Below are 19,618 nucleotides of genomic sequence, written 5' to 3'. Positions count from 1 at the left end.
TGCTACTATAATGCTAATTATTATTAGGGAAGCAGCATGGTGAAATGAACACAGTGCTGAATTTAAAGCTTGATGAGCTGGGTTCCAGTTCTGGCTTGGCTAAGTCCCACTAGGTGACCTTGGACAAGTCACTTGATTCCTTCAAGTTCCTCATCAAAAAAATGAAGGGGATGGCTTAGATGGCCTCTAAGATCCATTTCTAAATTAAGATTTCTGTCAATCTATAGTCTTCCAGGATTAGGTTAAACTACTGAATTTCTACTGAAGTAGAAATCTGTCCTTAAACATCCTTGGAAGATTTCTGTTTACTACCATGAGGCATTCACATTAAGGTTCAAGGCCAATACTGATCTGGTTTGGAGAGCAGCAGGATCCTACACCCCAAGAGTAAGGCTTTCTTTAAGTCTTTAAGACTTCTTAAAGTCTCAAGTATTAAAGACTTCTTAAAACTGGACTGACTTTGATTGACTGATCTCTAGTATTACTAACATGAATGGGAGATAATGTTTCTGATCAGCTCTGTAGCAACAATATAGTCATTTCTCTATCATTCCCAGGACTTCTTAATTTCTTGATATATTTGTCTCATTTTTTTTCTACAGCTGCTTTCTGGTCGATTTGACTATTTCTTAGTAACTGTATTCCTGGGTAGACAGACACATGAAGAAAGCAGAGTTGGGTGATTGTTTCATAGTTTTCTAACTATTTTTTTTTTAATTTCACAAGAATAAGAGCTTGCTAGATGATTTTTTTTAAGATTTACATTTTAAAGTATTACAGTTGCTACTTCCTGCCACCAAAGCCTATGTCTTAAAACATTAATATTCTTCCAATGATGGCAATCATTGGCAATGAGTCAGATAACTCCATACATTCAAAGGAATCGTAAGAGTAGGCAATCCAAAGGGCAATAGAAATATATCACATAATGAGTTAAGTAGGCTTTAGTAAGATAACAACTATTACTAAATTACTAAGGGTTTCAAAAAGGAGAGTCTTGTCAAATGACAAGAACCAGGCATGATAAGCATGGAAACATGAGTCTTTTACTGATATCTACAAGATATCTTGTCCTGTATCTGGGATTGGTAAAAGAAAATGGACAAGGATTACACAGAATGAAAAAGGCATATGTAGGTTGATATCTAGACAAAAGGATGGAATGCCTACACAAAGACGGCAGAGCCAGTGAATTCTCAAGGTCCATAGATGATGCAAGAAGGTATAAAATTAAAAATAACTAGTTTGGGAAGTTAGAGTTCACATTTTAAAATTATGTAATAAAAATATTCTTATTTGGAAGTTAATCTAAGAAAATGAGCATCAGACACTTCAATATTTCCAAATATCCACGGTTTTTATATGTTCCACTACTTCATGTCTTAGTAAGTGGTCTTCATCTGTTCCCATAGCCAAGAAAACATTTGTCATTTGGTGGGCAAAATGAGTTTCCCTCACCTACTTGAACTGGTACACTGACTATAAACACTAAGTCCACCAGGAGCTTACCCTCAAAACTGGTTCCACTTATTAATTAACACCTTCTGGAGTTTGGGCATTGCTAACTTAGCCTTTGAACACTTGCAGTCTCTTGCATGTCATAAAGAGGGATCTTTGGTAGAATCATTTAACTATTTAAAATATGGTTACTGGGATAAATAGTAGATGCTTACCTTTTGCCATGTATTCTGTTATGATGTAAATGGGCTCCTCTTTGGTAACCACAGCATAGAGCCTCACTAACTTGTCATGCTGAAGTGTTTTCATGAGGTTGGCTTCTTCTAGAAATGCCTGCACAGACATGGTTCCTGGCTTCAGAGTTTTCACAGCCACTTTGGTACTATTGTTATAGTAGCCTAAGGAAAGAAAGGAGTGAAGAGAGAGGTGAGAAAAAAAAGGTAGGGGTGGCTATACTTATTCAACAATAGTTATGGAATCATGGGTTAAAAACTTACTAACAATAACTTACACTTATTGCACCTTACAATTTACAGAGTACTTTCATGATCCTCACAGCAATACTATAAGGTAATAGTACAAATGTTATTATCCCCATTTTGCAAATGAAGAAACTGAGACTGAGAGAGGTTAAGTGATTTACTGAAGGTCACACAGCTAAGGGTCAGAACCAAAACTCAAAGCAGTACCTTTATGACTACAAACACAGTGTCCTATTACACTAAGATATACACACTAATCTGGTAGATATGATAGATATATGCAATATTGAAGTTAGCTATATTCTACTTGGGATTTTTTTTGCTATAGTTCATATGTAGCCTGAATAAAAAGCTGCTGAAGTTGAATAGATAACTGCATTTGGTTTTTATTTTCTAAACCTCAAATATGAAAAAAAGAGAGAAAATAACCTAATGGAAATAATATTCATGTTCAACCTTATTATATGAATAATTCAATACTCTGAAAAATTTTGAATGATAGAGGTGATTAGGAAATAGACGTTATCTATTATAAGTAGAAAAAAAGTAATTACAATTTCTACATTTCCCTTACTATTTCATTTTGTTTCTTTTCTTTATATAATGTTCAACATTCACACAAACTTCAAATTGTGTATCATAGTTCTTATTGGTATCTCACTGATATTTCTAGGAAAGGCATTATTATAACTCTTCATAGCACAAAAACAGCTTAACTTCCCTATCTATGAAGTATTTTTAAGCTGATTTGTGTTCCGGTATGCAGTAACTGTGGTTAAGCCTGCCCTGGGCTTTTCCCCAGAGCATTCATTTTTCTCACATTCCTGGAATTTTATCCAAATGCTTTTGGAATATTTTGGTGGCTTGAAACCAGTAACATAGCTCTTCTGCCATACTAAAAAGAAACAGAGCATGCTCAGGGTCCCTGAACCTATGACCTCCTATTCCATTGATATATAGTTCATATTCCTTTCTTGCTTCTGCTTGGCAGCCGATGACTGTCTCATAGAAGACTGCACATTCAAATTCCTATGAAGACATTTCAGAAGTATTCAGGGAGGTAAATGTAGCTCAAGTTTTTGTTTTCCTTGTGAGCCACTGGGAACCTCTATAAAATGCATACTTTGGCAGACCCAGAACAATACTGATGGAGGTGAACTCTGACCACCCAGATGGGATACATAATCAATAATATTTGGTTCAGAAACAGTACATAGGAAATAGAAGCCCAAATCTGCTTGACTACACTGCCTACAGTTTTCATAACCACTTGTTCTACTTATATCTCAGATGGAGGAGGAAGAGATTTAGAGCTGTTTAGAGATAGCCACAAGGCTATATAACACCTGTTATATATTGCAAATTGGTTCAAACACCTCTGATAGTATCACTTGGTGTATTTATTTCTCTTATACCAAAGAATATTTCATAAGTGCCAAGACAGCAGAACTCAAAAAGGTTTGGTTGAACCAATCCTTGAAAGGATAGGTAGTAAACTCCTCTATTTTGCAGAGGCTCTCAGGTATCATCTCAACAATTACAAATGGCTAGCAGCATTTCCCCAGAAATAAAGAAAACATAAATAAAAAGTACATCTTCCAGCAGGTGTTTAGATTTCTTGGTCCTTGCTTCTCTGGGGTGATTAATTTAATTCAATTCAACAAGTACTTACTAATAACAATAGCTAATATTTATGGAGTGTATTGAGGTTTTAAAAATCACTTTATATACATTATCTCACTTGATCCTCACAACAACACCGAGATAAGTGCTATTATCCCCATGTTACAAGTGAGGAAACTGAGGCTGAGAGAAGTTAAATGATTTACCCAGTGTCACACAGTATTTACTATATAACACTACCCTAGTAGTGTTATATAGTGGTAAAGATACTGAGATGCATAAGGCAACATTTCTAACTTTACATGGCTAACACTTTGGGGTGGGGGGAGGTATAGGATTTCTATATATGAAAACAATTCTATATTATACCATTTCTTCACAGTTACACAACTGACAAAGCTAGGGAGGATGAAATATTGAATAATTTATTGTTTGCTGATTATATTTAAAAAATTGACTCAGTAGAGCAAAATGTAGTCTTAAAATCTTTCTTCCAACAAGATGTCTCCTATGAATATGTTAAGATTCTTTGATAGATACAATCATAGAGATAAATTTGTTTGCCAGCCCTCTGAGTAAGAGGGACATAAAAGAAAAAGACCTATGTTAGCCAACATGGAAGATTCCAGCAGACTCCAAATAGAAGAGATATTTTCTATAGATGATAGGGTCCTCAGTGATTCCACTTTGTAAGTGACATTGTATGAATACCACCAAGTCCCAGAATACTACAGAACCTCCTCAGTGATATCCAGAGAATCCTGTTTTATTTCCCCTATAGACATGAACTAATAACTGAACAAAAAAAGCTATCATGGGAAATTCCTTTAGAATGTGAAGTTCCTAGAGTGCACTGACTACCTTTGTTTATGTCTGGGTATCATCAGAGTCAAGCATGGTGATAAGAACACAGTAGGTGCTTAATGCTTGTCCATTGATGTAAACACTATCACCCCCTTCCACTTCCATCTAAAGAAAGGTAATTGGGGATATGGTACAGAAGGTATTCAAAAAATGTAAAACAGACTAAGCAAAGGCAAGTAGACTACAAAAGTTTATATAGGGACAACAAGCATCAAATTTGACTGAACTGTATAATATACAAAGGGAAGTAGGAGATAAAGATGACTAGGTATGTTGGCTCTAGCAACACTTCTTAAACTGTGGGTCTCAACTCACAGATTAAGAAGTGCTGAAGGGGTCGCGAATAGAAAAAGTTTAAGAAGCCCTGCTCTAGAGGATGGAAGGTTCTGAATGCTAGGCAAAAGAATTTGAACTTCACTTACTAGGAAATAAATATGTGTAGACCCCAGTTGAATTGCTGTGAATTAAAGGACCAGTTAAGGATTCTGGACAGAGGAATGAGTATAAGTATGAGATCTGTGCATACAGAAGACAAGTCTGGTAGTAATGTGAGGATGGTTTGAATGAGGGAGAGAACAGAGGTGGAAAAATCTGTTAGAATACCATTCCATTAGTCCAGGTAGATTATAACTAAGACATGTACTAGGATTATAGCAGGGGGAACAGAGAACAGGGGGTGGATATGACTCAGCTTATGGAAATGGAAATTAACAGGGCTTGATAAATGATTAGATATGAGAGAAGGAAGCATAAAAGATAGGAGGTCTAGTTGAATAATAGTACTAGTGACAGAAATTGTGAAGTGAAAAGCGGGGCAGATTGAGGGAAGGGAGAAAAGAAGTTCAACTTGGGGTCTGTTATGTTTGTGGTGTCATCAAAATATCCATGATGCCCTGAAGGCAGTTGAAGATGTGAGTCTGGAGCCTGAGAGCGACAAGTCAGAGATGCAGGTATAGATTTTGTTGCTGTTCAGTCATTTTTCAGTCTTGTCTGACTCTTTGTGACCCCATTTGGGATATAGATTTAGGATTCATCTATGTAGAAGTGATAGTTAAAGTCATGGCAGTAAATAAGATTGTGAAGAGAGAGAATGTAGAAAGAGAAGTCGGGATTGGGAAGAAGAAAAAGAGCCCATAAAGGAGACAGAGAAGTAACTAAAGACATGGGAGAAGAACCAATGAACTCTTGGTATTTGAAGTAAATTGAAGAGAGTATCTAGAAAAACTGTTCACCATCTTCAGAAAGATTAAGGATGAGGACTCAAAAAACGCTATTAGATTTCAAGATGAGGAAGAAAATGGTAACTTCTGAAGAACACTGTCAATAGAATGACTGGAGTACAGAAACAAGACTGCAAGGATTTGAGAAAAGAGTAGACACCTTTTCTAAAGGAGTCTGGTAATAGAGAGGAGGAGAGGAATGAGATTGTAACTTGCTGGAGAGTAGCATCGTAGAGTAGGATGCTAGGATCGGAATCAGTGCAAATCACAGCAAATCACAATTTAAATCCAAACTTTGATACTTAAGCTATGTGACCATGGAAGAATAACTTGACTTCTCCTCACCTATAAAATGAGGATAATGTCTAGAGTATCTACTTTACAGGACTTATTATGAAAGTTAAATGAGATAACTTATATGAACCACTTTACAAGCTTGAAGGTGCCATACATATATGTTATGATTAAAAGTCTTTAAGAAAAAAAAAGGATTTAGGGGCAACTAGGTGGTGCAGTGGATAGAGTACTGGCCCTGAAGTCAGAAGGACCTGAGTTCAAATCTGGCCTCCGACACATAACACTTACTAGCTCTGTGTGACCCTGGGCAAGTCACTTAACCCCATTGCCTAGCCAAAAAAAAAAAAAAAGGATGGGGAAATCCAATACTATTTGCAGCAAGATGACAAGGAGCTAATGAAGGAGGGGGCAGGAAATTGAAGATGAATGAGAGAGAGGTTATCATTCCTAGAAAAAGACATCAAAGGAAGTAGGGGCAGATGAGAATAAGGTCATAGGTAGGTGAAGTGGGTGATGATGCCAGAGTGTCATTCATGCATTTCAAGATATTTATTAATCAGCTATTACGTGTGAGACAACATACTAGATTCCTGTAAAGAGAATGAAAAAGAAAAGATTTCTGCCATTCAAAGGAGGATTGTTTTTAATCAACAAAAAAATTATCAAACACCTACTACGTGCCAGGCAGTCTCCCTAGTGATGGAGATAAGAAATAGACAGAAAGAAACAAAATAAAAATAGAATGTGAAAAGTAATTAAGAGAGGCAAAAAAGACCCAACCCCAAAACAATGCTAGGGGAATTCACTTCCAGTTGTGGGTGAGATGAGGGCAATCTTCATGGAGGAAGCAACATTTCACGCTTTCCATCATCATGAGCAATTTCAATAGGCAGAAATGGGTGAGATATTTTAGATATCCAGAATTTAACAAAAAATTTTAAGTATCTACCATATACAAAGTACTGTATTAAGTGCTGGGGATAATGCATAATGATAAAAAAGACACAGGCTCTACCCTCAAAAGAACTTATAACTGACATGATTGTATAATATGGGCACATAAGCACAGAAGAGGGAAAGAAAAGAGAATGTGTAAAGAGTGGCACATCATCTGATTTGGCAGGTGCATAGAATATATGAGGGGAGATTGAACTACAAAGTTAAGATGAAGTCAGTATATGGAAGACATTGATTGCCAGATTATGGAGTTTGTATATTATTCCACAGGTAATGGGTAGTCAGTTCAGGTTTTTGATCAGTAAAATGATTAGCATTATGCATGAAGAATATACATCTGGCAGCAATATATAGGATGTATTAGAAAGGGGAAGATTTCAGAGGTGACAATTACAACAAATTATACAGATCTAATGCTTCAGAGTTTGCAAAGTATTTTTTCTCACAACAAATAGGTAGTGCAAATGTTATTAATGTCATTTTTACAGATGAGGAAACTGAGACTCAGAGAAGTTAAATGATTGCCCACAGCCACACAATTAATATTTGAAGTGGGATTCTAATCTAAGTGTCTTGATTTCAAGTCCAACACTGGGACCACTGCAATAGTGCAGAGTTCTTCCTGATAATCTCTGTTTTCCTTGGCTTCAAGTTACACTTCATTTTCATTTTTCTCTTCCCTCCTGTCTAAGTACTCCCATCTCCTGAGCCATTTTTTTCAATACTAAAACAAAGATTTTTTTCCCCATCAAATTTCACAAGGTTTCTGAAAATCTATCTACAGACTCCAGGTTAAGAATCCCTACTTGGAAAGTTCTTCTTGGAACATTGTAAGATGTTTTTTTTTAATTCAATTTTATTTTATTTTCATCTCTGAATTTTCTTCTTCTCTCTGCCCTTGCCTATTGAGAAAGCAAGAAAACAAGTCTCATTACAAAGATATATAGTCAAGAGAAACAAATTACCATGTTGTCATGTCAAAAAAATAACAACAGCAATAACAGCAACAACATATGCCTCAGTATGCACTCTGAGTTCATCATCTTTCTCTCTGGAGGTGGGTAGCATGTTCCATCATGAGTTCTTTGGAATTATGATTGGTCATTGCATTGATCAGTTACTAAGTCTTTCAAGGTTGTTTGTCTTTATAATAATGTTATGGTATTATAAATCATTCTCCTAGTTCTGCTCACTTCACTTTGCATCAGTTCATACAAGTCTTCCCAGATTTCTCTGAAGCCCTCCCCTCCATAATTTCTTACAATACAATAATAGTCCATAGCATTCATATACCATGACTTGTTCAGCCATTCCCTAACTGACGAGCCACTCCCTCAGTGTCCAATTCTTTGCCACTACAGTAAGAAAGGTGGAAGTTAAAAGAACTCTGAGGTTTCACCATGTAAACTTGCAAAGATAATAAAATATGGGCACAGTTAATGTTGGAGGGGCTGTGGGAAAATAGGCATCTTGATTCACTATCGATAGGGATGTGAAGCCATCTAATTGTTCAGGATATAAATCTGGAATTATGTAAGAGAAATGACTAAGCTGCTACTACTTTTTTTTTAATTTTTTTAGGCGATTGGGGTTAAGTGACTTGCCCAGGGTCACAGAGCTATTAAGTGTCAAGTGTATGGTCTGAGGCCTGATTTGAACTCAGGTCCTCCAGACTTCAGGGCCGGTGCTCTATCCACTGCGCCACCTAGCTGCCCCCCGCTACTACTTTTTGATCCAGCAATTCTACCACTGGTCACAAGGAAGTCAAAGACAGAAACAAAAGTCCAATATATTCCAAAATATTAATAGTATTCTTTGTGACAGTAAATATTGATGGAAGCCATGGAGGAATGGTTAAAAATACTGTGGTATGTGATTGTAATACTGTATGTTAAGAAATGACTAAATGAGGAATTCAGAGAAACATGGAAAAATGTGTATGAGCTGATGCCAAGTGAAAGAAACAGAAGCAAGAGAGCAGTTTATACAATGATGTAATAATGTAAACAAAAATATCACTAAAATGAAGTTAAAACCTAAGAAAGGGGTAAAAAATGAAGGTCCTAAAAAGGGATATACATCTTCTCTCACATTTGAGATACAGGGGGACTATTAGGACATAATACAGGTTTCAGTTTTTAATATTTTTACTCAGTTGTTTTTCTTTGTCAAAAGGGTTCATTCTGGAGGAGGAGGATGAAATGATGAGAAGAAGGAGGAGGAGATGAAGATGGAGAAAAAGAACAAGAACAAGAAGTAGCACTACTTGTGGAGTCAGAAGAACTAGATTTTCAATTCTTCCACTAACTAACTCCATGCCCTTGGACAAGTAACTTACCTATTCAGGGTCTCAGTTTCCTAATGTGTGAAATGAGAGAATGGATGAGTTGATTCATTCATGTATTCATTTAACCAAAAATTATTGAGCACCACGCAACTGTTAAAATGCTGACAAATGATACATGGTTCTCGACCTCAAGGAGTTTACTATCTCATAAAAAGAAATAAAACAGAGATGCAAATATAAGTAAAATAATACTAGGAGGGCATAATGAGAGTATATAAAGTGCTCTCCTTTCCAGAGTCCCTTCCACCTCAAACATTCTAAATTTCTAATTCATAGGACAATTTTCATTGTGTTCCAAGCTCTATTTTACCAACATAAAATTAGGCAAAATTTTATTAGTTCATTAGCTACAACATTTCTCAGTAGGCAAACCAACATTGAGAATAAAAGCACTGAAATTAATGACAAAGCAAAACAAAATAAAACTAAACTAAAAAAACTAGAAAAGCTATCCTATTTTTAAACTTGTTTCCACAAATAAAACAGGGAGTTTTGAGTAAGTTTCTCTCTGTCTCTCGCTCTCAATATAAGGAGCTTTTCAACACCTCAGATTTGTAATCTGTATTTCAATTCTTAATGAAAAATAGTAACACATGAAGTAACATCTGCAACCAAAATTATCAGTTCTGTCTTCACTTACACTGATACTTCCCCTATGCCTCAAACTGGGATTCAATTCAATATTTTTTTTCTGTTACCAGGGAGATACTCTCCCCAACTCCTCCCTAATTTCTCAACTTTGTCATTACCTAATTCTCCCTTAATTCTCAGAGCTGATGAATTTCTGGAACCTTTGATTTCTCTACTGCTGGAATGTTTTTTTCATCCTCTGAAGGGGAAGAACATGTCCTGTTTTGAACTGAACCCAACTGCAACAACAGTTTTCCTTTTCATCTAGTTGTTTAAAGTCTATGTTCTTTTTGACAAGTACTGCATTCTGGATTCCTGTTCTACAGTGCGGGAGAAGGCCTGGGGAATGTGGAAGAAGAAGGAAGAATTAAAAAGATGAAGGGCCTAAATGGTGAAAGTAGTGATAGGCACATATGTAAGCAGAGTAAAATTTAAGATCCACAAGTCCTCCCCTAGCCTGATAGGGTATTCCAAATTCCCATCATTATAGTGATGTAGAGTGAAAGAATAATAGAAACAATAATGCCTTGAAGGATCATTGGAGATTATCTGCTGCAGGCATTCTTGACCTGGGGTCCAAGAACTCTTTTTTTAGGCTTTACATACACATTCATATTAAATATATTTTCACATTAAGGAAACCACAAGGCAGAAGAAACAAAATAAAACAATGAAAGAAATAAAATAGAGCAAGTAGTATGCTTCAATCTGTATTCAGACTCTACAGTTCTTTCTCTGGATGTGGATGGCATTTTCCATCATGAGTCTTTTGGAGATGTCTTAGATCCTTGCATTGCTGAGAAGAGCCAGGTCTATTAAAGTTAGTCATCACACAATGTGGCTATTACTGTGTACAATGTTCTCCTGCTTCTGCTTACTTCACTCAGCATCAGTTCATATAAGTCTGTACAGGTTTTTCTGAAGTCTGCCTGCTCATCATTTCTTATAGCACAATAGTATTCCATTACATTCATATACCACAAATTGTTCAGCCATTCACCAATTGATGGCCATTCCCTCAATTTCCAATTATTGGCCACCACAAAAAGAGCTGCTATAAGTATTTTTATACATGTAAGTCCTTTTCCCATTTTTGTGATCTCTTTTGGATGCTGACCTAGAAATGGTATAGCTGGGTCAAACGGTATGCAAAGTTTTATAGCTCTTTGGGCATAGTTCCAAATTGCTCTCCACAATGGTTGGATCAGTTCACAGCTCTACCAACTATGCATCGGTGTTCCAATTTTCCCACATTTTCTCTAACATTTATTATTTTCCTGTTTTGTCATGTTAGCTAATCTGATAGGTGTGATATAGTACCTCAGAGTTGTTTTGATTTGCATTCCTCTAATCAATAGTGATTTAGGGCATTTTTTCCATATGACTACAGATAACTTTAATTTCTTCATCTGAAAACTGCCTATTCACATCCTTTTACCATTTATCAATTGAGGAATGACGTATATTCTTAAAATTTGACTCAGTTCTCTACATATTTGAGAAATGAGGCCTTTATCAGAGACACTGGCTATAAAAATAGTTTCCTAGCTTTCTGCTTCCCTTCTAATCTTGGTTGCATTGACTTTGTGCAAAAACTTTTCAATTTAATGTAATCAAAATCATTGATTTTGCATTTAATAATGTTCTCCATCTCTTGTTTGGTCATAAATTCTTCCTTTCTCCATAGATCTGACAGGTAAAATATTCCTTGCTCTCCTAGTTTGCCTATAGTATCAGTCTTTATATCTAAATCACGTATGCATTTTGACTTTAGCTTAGTATGCAGTGTAAGATGTTGGTCTATTTCTAGTTTCTGCCATACGATTTTCCAATTTTCCCAGCAGTTTTTGTTAAACAGTGAGTTCTTATCCCAGAAGCTAGAGTCTTTGGATTTATCAAACAGTATACTATAATCATTGACTATTGTGTCTTGTGTACCTAACCTATTCCACTGATTCACCACTCTATTTCTTAGTCAGTACCAAATAATTTTATGATTGCTGCTTTATAATACAATTTAAGATCTGGTACAGCTAACCCACCATCCCTTGCATTTCTTTTCATTAATTCCCTTGATATTCTAAACCTTCCAGATGAATCTTGTTATTATTTTTTGGTAGTTTAATTCATATGGCACTGAATAAGTCAGGAACTCTTTTTTTTTTAATTTGGTAAATGTGTTTTAATATAATTGGTTTCCTTGGTAATCTTATGTTTTTTTATTTCATGAATTTAAAAATATTATTCTGAGGAGGGGTTGATGACAAAGGGATCCAAGTTAAGAACCCCTGATCTAATCCAAGTCCCTAATTTTACAGATAAGAAACCTGAGGCTCAGAGAACAGGAATATGGTATTATCTACTGAAGATAACTGTTAAAATTCACACATATTATTTGGGAAGGAAAAAAAGCAAAAACTTTTATTATTTAATAACCTAGCTAATAGGGATCTTGGAAAAGGCTTGAGACACAAGAGTTCAGGATGCATGAGACAGAGTGAAAGGGTCCTGGGCAAAAGTCCTAGCGCAAATAAGATTGAGAAAAAAGGCATAGGTAGAAGAGGAGTGGTCTCAGTGAAGAATAAGGATAGCTTTTTCTCTGAAAAGGAAGGAAAAAAGTAACAACATTACTATAAAGATATAAATATATTCCATTCATCAATTTGTTTTTTATTTGTTGGACTATATGACCTCTAGTTTCCCTTCCCATTCTAAAACTATGATCCTATTAACTTTAAATACAGTAATTCAGTTTAAAAATCAATATATATTATTAAGGGTTTACTATTGATATAAGACATTATGTGTTATTCAGGAGTGTGGCTCTAGCAATTGGTGATGGAGGAGGTAGCATGACAGAATCATAAGCAAGTACCAGGGGAGGGATCTGTAGACAGTCTTCTATTGCATCACTTTCCTAACTGGAAAGATGGATTTGGGTATTTATTTTCTTCAAGTGAAATCCACCACCCTTGACTAACAATGCTTAGCTTATCCTTATCCTGAGGATGAAAGGAAGGTGCCCCAAATAATTTTTATCTACTTTTCAATCTGCCTTAAGTTTAATGCCACCATCAGCTCAATGCTACAGAAAATCACTTATAGTATTCTTTAAGCATTACATATGTATTAAGTGTTAATGCTTTCATTTAAAAGTTCTTAAAATGGGCTTGGCTGAATCAGAAAAAAAAAAACATGCACAATGACAACAATGTGAATGAAAAGATCAGTAAAGGCAGCCTAACTCTAAATAATGGAACACTTACAGTGGTCCAGGAGAACAGATGATGAGACACACTCCCTCTCAGAGGAATAGGGGAGTCGTAAGACAGAAAGTCATGTACTTTGTCAAAAAAAGTCAGTCGTTGAACTGCCTGTTTCAGCTGAATTGTTTTGTGAGAAGAATATCCAGAAATGACTGTCATACAAAATAGGTAATAAAGCTTATTAAAAAAACAAACAGGAGTGGCAAAATGTTTAAATTTCTACTATAGGAGGAAGAAGAAAAGAAGAAATTCTGGTAGGCTGGAAATGCTTCTCTTGTCCCAACACTTTATGGAACAAGTTGCTCTCTATAACACAATTCCACCTACTTCATTTTCGAGGAAACAATTAATACTATGAGGTAATTCTATTTTCTATTGGTCAGCAAGAAGTCAAAATGATTTCTCCATTGAAAGATTTCCCTTAATGTTCCATTTTTATTTAGTATGGCTTACTACTATCAAAAAGTCAAGCTTGTACTCTGCAACACAAGTCATAACATATAGGAAAGATAGAAAATACAAAGGCAATAAAAACATTCCCTAGGTCATTTGCCCCAAACAGCCACCTAAACAAAATAATAACTCATAAGGTTATAAAACTGATTTGTATTACAGTAGGAAAACCCATAAAACCTAAAAATATGCTCTCTTCCCTAAGGAAGAAATTTCTTTCCACAAATTATAATAAAAGAGAGACAAAACCAAGTTACAAAAAAGGAGCCTTTTGGTGTTATATTTCAAAACCAGAAGGGATTAAGCTATAAATTCTTTTAAAATACTTTACACAGAATTGCCAAAAGACCCAGAGTTACATAATTTCAGTTGACTAAAAAAATAGATGCAGCTAGAAAATGTGATTTTTTTTAAAGGCAACATAGACTTTTGGGGTGTGGCTGTGTGTGTGTGTGTGTGTGTGTGTGTGTACAGCATAAAACCACAGGCTACTAGCTGCTACCAGGCAATTCAGTTTGATGAAAGATAAAAACTATGCTTCCCAAGGTCAGAAAAAAGTTATCAGGAAATACTGTAACTGCCGAAGATATTAAAGTATACTAATAAGGCTTGTAGTCAGAACAATCAGGAAAATAGTCACGTCAAGAACGAATCACTATCACCAATTACATATTTCTCAGAGGTGTTGACACCATTAAAATAATAGCAATAATCCAATTTGATGGGATAAGAGTTCATATTCACATCTATAGGGCCCATTTATGTAGCACCAAGAATCAAATCTTACTTTCACCAAGGTTATTTACAAGAGGCCTCCAGTTTAAAAAATAGTAGTCACTGGGCTTTCAGCTATCAACACAAATGGAAAATGGATATTTTTTTATCATTCCAAGAAGTGATAAAAACTTTCCTGCTGAGTGACACTGGATAACAGTTGAAGATGGCAGAAGGAAAAACCTGCACTGCAGTTTGGATGTGCTTATTAAAGATGGCCTATTTATACTTGCTAAACACTGGAATCAGGTAGACTTCAGTACAAACTTGGCCTCAGACACTTACTAGCTGTGAGACCCTGGGCAAGTCACTTCACCCTGTTTGCCTCAGTTTCTTCACCTATAAAATCAGCTGGAGAAGAAAAGGGCAGACCACTCCAGTATATTTGCCATGAAAACCCCAAATGAGGTCACAGAGAGTCAGACATGACTGAAAAATGACTAGTCACTCACCAAAAAAAAAACCCCACTTAAAATAGAGGCTTTTTTTCTTTTTATGCATGAAATTGAATTAGAAAATTGATTAATTTTATAGGGGTGATCGAAGTATGTATGTGATATCATTGGCATAGGGGACTTCTGGGATGAGGATAACCCCTTTACCATGGCAGGTGAGCACTTTCTCCTCAATGTAGTGTCTTAGAGATCTGCCAAGAGCACTGAAAGGTTAAGAGACTTGCCCTAAGCCACACAGCCAGTATGTGTCAGAGTCAGGGTATGAGCCCAGGTCTTCCAGTTCTGGGGCCAGCACTCTAGTGAGCTATGCTGCCTCTCCATATAATTTCAATTTTTTAAAAAAAGTATCGATTGGACACTTGAGTAGGCACTAACTCAGGGGTGAGGAACCTGTAACCTTGAGGTCTCTAGGTCATCAAGTTCGACCCTTTGACTGAATCCAAACTTCACAGAATAAATCCCCTAAATAAAAGGATTTGTTCTGTAAAACAAGAACTCAGTTAAAAGGCTGCACCCAAGGATCTAGACAGGTGGCCTCAAGCCACAGGTTTCCCACCCCTGCACTAGCTCCCCACATGACAAGGACATAAGGAGGGTGCCAAAACTTTTTTCTCCCAAAAAGAAATTTCACCTACAAGAATTTCTCTTTCTTCAGCAAAGAAGCCTCAGAACCAAATAGTGAGAGGAAATGTAGCACTTAGCTTCACTGTACAATAATTTTCCCCACAATGTAACAATCTATGGAGGAAAACATTTCACCCCAGTGAGACGTCAAGAAGAACTCATAAACAAGAGGAAACATCTTGAGGAGAAACAGCCTCTTTATTCTTCCCCCTCCCCATGAACTGGTCACTTCCTAGTATTTATTAATTACCTTTTCAGACAAAAATATTACAAACCATAACAAACTACTCCTAATTCATGCATAAGTTTCTCATTTTTAACAAAAATATCTATTTGTTCATTTGGCTCAACAGGAAATCTTTTAAAAGGTTCAGCTTTTGCTTATAATAAATAAGAAAGCTTCCCTGCTTACCAAACCTTTCTCTTGGTAGATTCTTTTAAAAACACATTACCCAGACCTTCAATTGCATATATTTTAATTTTTTTTAGCATTCATGTCCCTAGTAAGAATGAGAAATTTTAAAAAATACATTATTAAACCATATTTTCTTACTTACAATAAATCATACAAGCTACATTCATTTGGTACTATTTCTACGTTAAATGTATCCACTATATATGGAAGTCATTTCATTGTTTACAAAGAAGTTTTCTGGGTCATGGCCAAAATCACAGGAGCAAGTCATGGCCAGAATAGCATCCTTTTGTATCCACTTTGTTTTTACAACTGTGGAAGGGTAGATTAATCTCTGTCACATTAATGTGGATTTCAACTGAGAGAGGTCTGGTTTCTCTGACCAACGTCATTCTCAAGTGTCTCTTCTTCACAACGTGGACCAAGGAGCTAGACCCAAGTACGGTTCTTCAAATATCACCACTAATGTGATCAGATATTTCCAGAAATTCAAGAAGACCAGTTGCATTTTGCATCTGTGGTCCTCCTAGTTTTATTTACAAATGCTATCTAGATGACTTGACTTTGCTGGATCTCACACCAAGTTCTTTGAATTCTCATTTTTTTCCTGTTATGCTTTTAATGTTTTATGAATTAATTCTACTCATGATCCTAATCCTCCATAATACTTTGTAAATAGGCTTTTACTGCAAGTTGATGTTACTCTTTGCTGCCATGTCTTTTCAATTGGCAAGGGAATGATCTTTTCTTATTGTGATGGTTTTGGGGGCTCTTCCTGTTTCCTCACTGTAGCAGGTGTTTTTTATCAGTCATCTAAGGAATAGTGAGGATCAATGTTTCTACTCTTCTCTGCTCACTTTTCAGAACAGATAACACACAGAGTAGTTGGCATTGGAAGTGCTGCAATTGCATATAGTTTCTTCTACCTATCTTTAGCTTTCCTTTCAGTTTAGTATTTAATTTGATCTCTGTTTTGACCAGTCAATAATAACCTGGGTATAGACCACTGATTCTCCAGACATCTCCTGTCTGTGAAGGCTGTCAGTTTCATTTTTTATATCACTTGGTGCTCTCCATATCCAATATAATTTCTTACACTGTCCTTAAAGAAAACGTTATTTGAAGACTTGTGACATATAAAGTCTCCGAGTTTTCAGCCTCTTTCATTTCATGATCTGCCAGACTCTATTTTTATCTCTATAATGAAGTCACTGAATACAAAAGTATATATTGACATAATTTTACATATATCATCAAAGTCATATCATAGAACTTGTCTACATCTTTATCCTTTGCAAATGATGGGGGTGCATAAGCTGAAATTATCTTCATGGTAGTCTATTTGTCTTTGTTCATCTGATTAGTGCAAGGTTAAGATGAAAAAAAGTCTCATGAAATTTATTTTTAACTTTAAGCATGGGATGAAACCAACTCTGTTAACTCTTTTATGCAGCTCTCCAAGGAGAGACTATAAGTCATTCTTTCACTTTGCTGATCTTTTTTTTTCCATTTCATTTATTGGAAGAATGGCAATATGGCTATGGTTCAGTTCCTCCAGTAATATGTTAACTCAGTCGTGGTTGGACAAAGGTCACGTTAAAAGTGACAATACCAATTAATATTTTCAGACTAAGAGCTTTGTGATTCTTAATATCCTCTGCCTGTTTGCTACCACTATTACTGTCAACCATTTTCTATTTGTGTCTGTTTTGGGTCAGTTTCCAGGACCAAAAAATGTATCACCTGGTCACCAAACTTTGTTTTTGCTGACTAGCAATACTTGGCCAGGCTGGGCCTCAGACACACTGGATCTGTTCTTGAAATTTTTTCAGTTTGGTAGAACTTTGTCTGGCTTTAAGAACCAAGAATATAATCTCCATCAGAATAGAACCTTAAAATTCATAATTATGATATAACATAGAATATGATTGTGCACAAGGGAAAATATTATGAGATTTCAGAAGGGAAAGACATCATGCTCTCCTAAAAAAATCAGGAAGGGCTTCATTGAACAGGTGACATTTGATCTGGTCTTGAAGAATAGATAGGATTTCATCAAGAAGAGAACATGTCGGATGTTGGGCATGATAAGACATAGATGTAGCAAAGTATAGGTTGTGAGAAAATTCTGCTGGAGTGTGGCATATGTGAAGGGGAGTCATATGAGAAAAAAAACTCACAAAGTTCATTTGAGGTCACATTCATTGCAGAGGGCATGAATGTGAGGCTTAGGAGTTTGAATTTCATTTGCCAGGTAACAGGAGCAACTGTTGAAGATTTAGGAAGCAGTGGGGTGACAGGACCAGAGCTACAAATTAGGAAAATGAATTGGGTAACAGTATGTGGGATGAACGTGAAGATCAGGGAACTACTAAGACATCAGGTAAAAAGTATTTAAAATAGGAAGGCACCAATGAAAATGGAAAAGAGGTCAAGAGGAGGAAGCTTGTTATGGCAGAATGGATGTCACATTTATATTCAGAGGACAATGGTTAGAACCCTATCTCTGCTATTTATTATCTATGACCTTGGGCAAATCATTTTATTTCTCTGGGCCTCAGTATCCTCATCTATAAAATGGGAGGTTGAATTATAAGATCTCTAAGATCCACTTCCAGCATAAATCTATGATCCATATGACCTATGACTCATGTTTTGGAGACAGAATTAAAGTCAACCTTTTATTTCTTAATGGTATTACATTTATAGCTTCCAATCACTTACATTGGAATACTCAGTCCTATTTTATGCCTCTCAGTTTAAATGACTGAAAGCCATAAAGGAAGTACCTTGAATAGAAGAGGTAATCAGTAAGAAAAGCAGGGTTAGGGGTTTAAGGAGGAGATATGAGGAGGGGTTAACATGGTAGAATGGGAAAAGCACTGGCTTTAAAGTCAGGAGACCTAGGTGCAAATGTCACCTTTTTTGCTTATTATTTATGTGACCATAGGCAAGCACTTAAAATTCTTAAGTTTCTTCATCTGTAAAATGGAGATAGATGGGACAGTGGGACTCAATTTCTAAAATCCCCTTAAAATTCTATATTTATGAACCTAAGGCATAACTGAAAGGAAGGACATGTAGGTGGAGATGCCCAATCAATCATGGTGGAAGATAAAAGTTTGGGAGTCATATGTCATGGGGTTGTGATTTAAGCTGTTGGATAAATCAATCACCAAGGCAGAGGGTTTAGAGGAGAGGACAAGACAGAGAAAAGGATCAAGGTCTCTACTTTGAGGAAATCTTTACAGGAAGAAGAGCCCGAGAAGAAAATACAAAATGCTAAAAGATCCCTAAAGTATCACACACATTACATTCAACACGCTATACATTGAAAAGTACACACAGAAGAATCCATTTGATAAGTGAAGTGTAGTAGGGAGAACATTGATTGGCTTGGTAAGATACTTGGGCTAAATTCTCAGCTTTTCCATTAATTAGTTGTGTGATCATGGCCTCAGGTTCTTCATCTGTTTAAAAAAAATAGGTTGGATAACATCGATCTTTAAGGTTCCTTACAGCTCTGACATTCTGTGATTCTCTGAATATAAGAGGTTAAGGACTAGGCAGGAAGGGTTAGTACAGCTATTAAGAAAACACGTTGTCCAGGTCCTTGTTAGGACCAAGGAATCTGAGTTGCAGATTGTTAGTCCTTAACATAGGCAGTATCTATGGAAGTGAAAAAGACCAATGTGAATAGTGTGAGATGGGAGAGAGGATTAACTTTAACCCTAACAATTCAGAACCTTTAGA

At 36.1% G+C, this 19,618-nt stretch overlaps 1 protein-coding gene across 2 annotated transcripts in view; it reads right to left on the bottom strand.

The window, feature by feature from the left end:
- LOC114053900 (tyrosine-protein kinase Lyn) overlaps window positions 1–19,618 on the bottom strand; it is a 146,552-nt gene that overhangs the window by 34,394 nt on the left and 92,540 nt on the right. For both annotated transcript variants that reach the window (XM_027877020.1, XM_027877019.1), the window contains one exon: window positions 1,674–1,856. In XM_027877020.1, the coding sequence (XP_027732821.1) occupies window positions 1,674–1,856 (183 nt within the window). The remainder of the gene's footprint in view (window positions 1–1,673; window positions 1,857–19,618) is intronic.

The sequence above is a fragment of the Vombatus ursinus genome, unplaced genomic scaffold, assembly GCF_900497805.2.
Source record: "Vombatus ursinus unplaced genomic scaffold, bare-nosed wombat genome assembly UNPS02014812.1, whole genome shotgun sequence".
Taxonomy (NCBI): Eukaryota; Metazoa; Chordata; class Mammalia; order Diprotodontia; family Vombatidae; genus Vombatus; species Vombatus ursinus.
The sequence above is the reverse complement of the archived record's forward strand: the minus strand, read 5'-3'. Positions and strand labels throughout refer to the sequence as shown.